The sequence below is a fragment of the Eschrichtius robustus genome, chromosome X (genome assembly GCF_028021215.1).
Source record: "Eschrichtius robustus isolate mEscRob2 chromosome X, mEscRob2.pri, whole genome shotgun sequence".
NCBI classification, from domain to species: Eukaryota; Metazoa; Chordata; class Mammalia; order Artiodactyla; family Eschrichtiidae; genus Eschrichtius; species Eschrichtius robustus.
Genome location: NC_090845.1, coordinates 134,938,873 through 134,944,632, shown reverse-complemented (window position 1 = coordinate 134,944,632; position 5,760 = coordinate 134,938,873). Strand labels below are relative to the sequence as shown.

At 60.5% G+C, this 5,760-nt stretch overlaps 1 protein-coding gene across 1 annotated transcript; it reads left to right on the top strand.

The window, feature by feature from the left end:
* The first annotated feature begins 651 nt into the window (after positions 1-651).
* LOC137756484 (uncharacterized) lies at positions 652-4,953 on the top strand. The gene is made up of 5 exons (XM_068532723.1): positions 652-665; positions 1,619-1,959; positions 2,133-2,212; positions 2,328-2,442; positions 3,188-4,953. The coding sequence occupies exons 1-5, from the start codon at positions 652-654 to the stop codon at positions 3,553-3,555; spliced, it is 918 nt and encodes a 305-aa protein (XP_068388824.1). The 3' UTR covers positions 3,556-4,953.
* Positions 4,954-5,760: the final 807 nt, after the last annotated feature.

Here is a 5,760-nt window from a genome sequence, read left to right as displayed (position 1 = left end):
TAAATGCCCATAGGTTTTGACCTGGCAGGTCCACTTAGACGTAATTATTCTAGGGTGACACTGACACATGTTCAGAGCAGGTAGCAAAAACAAAGAAAAAGGAGAAGACGAAGAAGAAGAAGGGAAAAGGGAAAAGTTCATCAGTTGGGGATTTGTTATGTAAATTATAGGACGTGTACTCTATCAAATACCGCGTGGCCAGAGGAGAAGGAATGAGCTAGATGTTTCTGTACTGACATGGAAGAATTTCGAAGCTATATTATTGCTAGTTAAAAGAAAATCACAATTGAATGTACAGGGTTTGTGTTTTTTAAAACTGTGTGAGTAACTATGCTGCGGATTGCATACAAGAACATAGTTAGCAGTGAGAAACAGAACTGTTAACAGTCTTGCTTAAGATAATGTTTTGTAAAAATTTTCAGTTATGTGCTTTAAAAATATGCGGGTTGCTAACGTGTAAAATGGTCCAGCCACCGTGGAATGCAAATTGGCAGTTTCTTCCAAGGCTAAACTTCCACCTCCTTCGAACCCAGCAGTTGCACTGTTGGGCAGGCATGCCAAAGAAATGGAAACTTCTGACCACAGGAAAACCTGTACACGAACGTTCATAGCAGATTTATTTGTAGAAGCCTAAAAGTGGGAATCGGCAACATGTCCCTCAGTGGGTGAAGGCCCGAACAAACTGTGGCCGATCCACACCGAGGACGACAGCTAGCGATACAAAGGAACAACTAACTATTGATACCTGCAACCATTCCGATGGATGATGGATCTCAAGAGCAGTGTGTGAGTGAAAAAAAGCCCTGGTGGCTCGCGGGATCCTAGCTCCGGCCCGGAGCAGGGATGGAACCCCCGCCCTTGGCAGTGAGAGCGGGGACTCCTAACCACTGGACCGCCAGGGAAGTCCTTATGTAATGTCTTCAAATGACAAAATTACAGAGCTGAGAATAGAATCCGGTTGCCATGGGTTGGGAGGAGGAGGAGGAGGGAGGGGGCTGTGGCTATGAAAGGTCTACAGGAGGGGTCCTTGTGAGGGGACGGGCTGGATACTGATGGCAGTGGTGGTCACCTGAGTCCACACACACACACACACACACACACACACACACACACACAAACGGGGATAAAACCCGGAGCAGCTCTCCGCTGGCACCAATGCCCTTTCCTGGTGTGCGGTCCCACTAGCTGGGCAACAGGCTGACGCTGGGGGAACTGCGGGAGGTGCTCCGGCCTCTTGGACGTTTCCGTGTAACTTCCTGTGAACTTAATTCCTTCAGAATACAAGTTCACACCAAAAGCACACAAGCAGGGCTTAGAGTGTACACATCGGACCACTCGCGCGACTCTGCACGGACAGTCCCCGCTCTCCTGGTGGGGACACCTAGAGGCCGCAGCCGGCCCAGCCGGCGGCCGCGGAAAAACCGCGCGGGGGCAGAGCCGAGAGGAGCGCGCAAGGGGGGCTTCTTTTGATTGGGCAACGGAGGTGCCCGTCACACCAGAGGGGCCGGGCTTTCTGGGGGCGGGCCTCGTCACGAGTCGAGCTTGGTCATTGGCGAAGCCAGCCGGAAGGGGTGGGCAGGAAGGCGGTGCTCCGCGGCTTCCGGTGGGCGCGCTGAAGGGACGTGAGGAGGCCGGCGCGGTGGCGGTCAGGGCGGGGCTCGACGCGCCGGGACGGCGCCCCGGCCTTGTGGTCACCGCCCACCTTCCCCGGACTCCGCCCCCCGCCCCTCTGGTTCCTGGGCCTGGCCAGAGTCCCCGTTCCCCGAGTCCCCGGGAGCCTACGCCCTCTCCCGGGGAGAGGCCGAGGAGACGCCTCCATCGAGTCCAGGCCCCTGGAGACCTCGGGGGCTCCGTCGGGCGCCCCTCCCGCCGCTCCCGGCAGGATTCCCCGCACTGTCCTGAGGGCGTCTGGCGCTCGAGATGGCCAGGGACAGTGTGTTGGGGGTCCCCAGGGGCCTGGTGAGGGGGGGAAAGGAGGGCGGCGACCCCACCGGGATGGCAAAGGGCACGGTCACTCCGTCTGCGGCCCCCCCGCCCCAGTCCTGGCCTCTGAGGGCGGCCTTGGCTCCGCGCTCCTGAGAGCTTCCACCCTCCCGCCACCCCACCCCCTTGCCTGGCCCACTGTGTTCCAGCGCCCCTGAGTGTGATTCGGACGGTTCCCTGTGAAGCACGGCTCCTCCCCGCTCCACACACACGTGGTATCCAGGGAGAGGTGGGCAGAGCTGCGGCCGTGCCCGGAAACTTGGTGTCTGCCAGGGGTGTCTGTCCATGCTGCTGGAGGGGGGGACGGCACGAAGTAACAAAGTCTTCCCCATGTCACTTGACAGGTGTGGCCTGCTGGGAAGGAGTCCTGCCCAAGCGCGCCTGTCCTCCAGGACAACCTGTGGTTGCAGCCATCGGCCATCAGTGCCTGCCTGCCTGCCTCTCACCTGGGAGGTCAAGGTGAGCCCCGCAGAGAGAGAAAGCTCATGGCTTCTCTAGAAGAGGGTGCGATCAGGAACCGTCCATCCCGGTGGTGGTTCTCACGCTGAGAGGCGCGTAAGAACCCCTGGAGGGCGCGTTCAAACCTGGGTTGCAGGGCCCCACCCCAGAGGCTCCGATCTTGCACACCTGGGGCGGGGCCTGCGAATTTGCTAGTCCAGCAATCCTGGGGGGTGCTGCTGCTGCTGGCCCAGGGACCCCGCTGTGAGAAGCACTGCTCTAGAGGCCTGAGACTCCTAGGTGTGTGCCCCCTGCCCTACCCCACACTGGCTCCTCTGCAGGGTCCCCACGGGCCTGGGAAGCGCCAGGAGGGTGCTGGCTCTCGCGAGATCTGGGGCTTGCCGTTGAGCAGCCTTCACCCTTCCCTGCCTGAGGATGTGGTCCACAGCGCCCCGCTCCCCCTTCCTCCCCCCCCCACCCGCCCCGGCAGGATCAGGTGTCAGGTTCGTACACGTGCTCAGCAGTTCCCGGACTGGGGCTGATAACATCTGGACACTTAGGAGGGAGGGGCGGAGGCCTGGGCGTGGGGATGGGAAGAACTCTCTGATGAGGCAGAGGAAAAAGACCTGACCGCCTAGCTCAGAGATGGGAAAGGAACACGGGCCCTGAGACCAAGAGTGTGGATTTGGGGGAGCGTGGAGGCCAGAAAGGGGGTTGTCTGCCCGGGAACTGCCCTGACAGTTGTCTGGTCTGTGGGCGTGGCCAGCCCTCTCCAGCCGCCGCCGCCGCCTTTCCTGCCAAACGTTCCTCACCAAGAGGGTCTCCCAGCTCCTGGGTGACGCTGCCCAGACCTGCTCAACGCCCAGCGCCACCACCCACCGTTCTGGCCAGTCCTTGCGGTGGCTGCTCTTTGTTCGGCTCCAGGATGGCCCGCCTTCTAGTTGGAGCCGCAGAGCAAATGCAGTGCCAGTCACCAGCCCCCATGTGTGCCCGGAACCAGCAGCTCTGGGACCCCAACACCCGAGCACGTTCTGGCTGTGGGATCAGATGGGGGGGGGTAGCCTTTGGCTTGCATTTTCCGCGGCCCCCTCCTGCACCCCCTTTTCCTTTGCGTCGTTGGGCTTTCCTTGTTGACTGGTTCAAGCTCTCTATGCGTTAACGATATGAGCCCTGAGTCGCGTCTTGCTACTGTTTTTTTGCCCCGCTTTGTCACTTGTGTCTTGACTTTGTGGTTTGGGGTTTGTGTTTGGCCAGGCATACGATTTTAGTGTTTGTATCATCAGACTTTCCAGGCTTCTCCTAGTGGCTCCTGGGGCTTCTTGTCGGTTTGTTTGCTTCAGACTGACTTGGAGTGGTCTTCTCCATTTAAAATCATCGTGTATTAGTTACCCGTTGCTGCATAACAGATTACCCCAATCGTAGCACCTTAACGCAGCCAACCGTCGTACTCTCCTGCGTGTGTGAAGGACAGGATTCTAGAAGGCTTGGCTGGGGGCTTCTGGCTTGGGGTCCATCACAGGCTTCAGTCGAGGCCTCCGCTGGGGCCACAGCCCCCTGGTCTGCCTAGGGTGTGGGGGTGGGCGGGGGCAGCTCTGCTTCCAAGATGGCCTGCGTGGCTGTGGCCGGGCCTCGGGCCTCCCCCTCCCCCGGGCCTCTCCCTAGGGCGGCTCAGGGCGGGGCTTCGCCAGAGCCCACGACCTAGGACAGAGCAGCCCCGAGATCAAGGCCAAGGCCGCAGTGTTTCTCTAAGAACTTCAGCTCGAAGTGACACCCCCTCACCTCTGCTGTATTTTTATGGCTCACACGGGTCAACCCAGGAACAGCGGAGGAAGGGACGGTACCTGCTAGGGCGTAGCTTGTTCGCGTTCATGGCGGATGAGAAGGCTCCAAGGAGTGTCCTCGCTCCTGAATCTGGGTGCAGGACTCCTGGTCCGCACAGGCCCCTTGGGAATGCGTCCTTTGTCTGAGCGGGGGTGGCAGGTTCCAGCCCGGGACTGAGACAGGCAAGGCCTGTGTTTGTAAGGGCAGAGAGTGGCTTTTCACCTTTCAACGGTCGCAGACAAAACACACAAAAAGCCAGAGAAAGAGGGACTTCCCTGGTGGCGCAGTGGTTAAGAATCCGCCTGCCAAGGCCGGGGACACGGGTTCGAGCCCTGGTCCAGGAAGATCCCACATGCCGCGGAGCAACAATGCCCATGCGCCACAGCTACTGAGCCTGCGCTCTAGAGCCCGCGAGCCACAACTACTGAGCCTGCGAGCCACAACTACTGAGCCTGCAAGCCACAACTGCTGAGCCCGCGAGCCTGAACTACTGAAGCCCGCGCACCTAGAGCCCGTGCTCCGCAACGAGAGAAGCCACCGCAATGAGAAGCCGGCGCAGCGCAACTAGAGAAAGCCTGCCCGCAGCGACGAAGACCCACCTCAGCCAAAAATAAATAAAATTTTAAAAACAAAAGTTAAAAAAAAAAAGAGCCAGAGGAAAGAAAGAACATGTGACTGGACCCCAGCGTGGCCCACAAAGCCAGCGGTGCGTGCCCCCTGCCCAGGAGTTTGCAGCTCTGGTGGGAGTCCTGGCTAGTTGCGCTGCCGTGGGCGCGGGGGCCGGAAGCGCTTTCTCATCACAGCAGCCCATCCACTGCCAGGGCCATGCAAGTGCGCACCCAGGCCTGGGCCCCAGTGCTCTCCGACCTCCAAGGTCCCCACCCCCTCTCCTTCCCAGTGGGGTGGGGGCGGGGGCAGCTACCTTGCCTGAGGCTGGGGTGGCCTCTCTGTGCCCATAGGTGCAGGCCCTCCTCTCCCCGCTCCCCTCCCCACCCCACCAGCCTCCCACCGTGCAGCTGGGAAGTGGGTAGGGGCAGGGAGCAGAGAGGGGTGGGCCCCATTGTGAGGGTGCAGGCTGGCGAGCCCCTTGTCCTCAGTGACCATGCCAGGTAGCCCCGGGCTGGGTTGTGATGGCTCAGCAGTGGCAGGCGCCAGCCCGGGGTGGCAGCCGAGTGTCCCTTTGGTCCCAGGAAGGAGCTCCCACTGTGGCCAAGGGAGAGGTGCCCGCCGCATCCTTCTTGGCTGGGACTCAGACGTGACTCCCTGATGACACGCTTGGTGGCTCTGAATTTGTCACGCAGGTTCTGTGGGCGGTGAGTGCCTTTCCTGTTGGCTCTCGCTGCTGGGCAACGCCGGGGCCCTTGGCGACAGCTCCCCGGCCCCGTCCAAGGCCGCCATGCACTTCTTGAACCCCAGGACCGTGGGTGTCAGGAGAGCCGGGCTCTCTGTCTCCGTCCCATGAGCAGAGGCCAAGGCCGAGGCCGTGCTTGCTGGGCCCGGCCTCCTGGCTGTGGTGGT

What these genes read in the sequence shown, in the direction of transcription:
- LOC137756484 (XM_068532723.1), top strand. An exon ending in CACGTGGTATCCAGGGAGAG is followed by an intron (nt 2,213 to 2,327) that starts GTGGGCAGAGCT and finishes GTCACTTGACAG; the next exon opens with GTGTGGCCTGCTGGGAAGGA. An exon ending in CTCTCACCTGGGAGGTCAAG is followed by an intron (nt 2,443 to 3,187) that starts GTGAGCCCCGCA and finishes GGGCGTGGCCAG; the next exon opens with CCCTCTCCAGCCGCCGCCGC.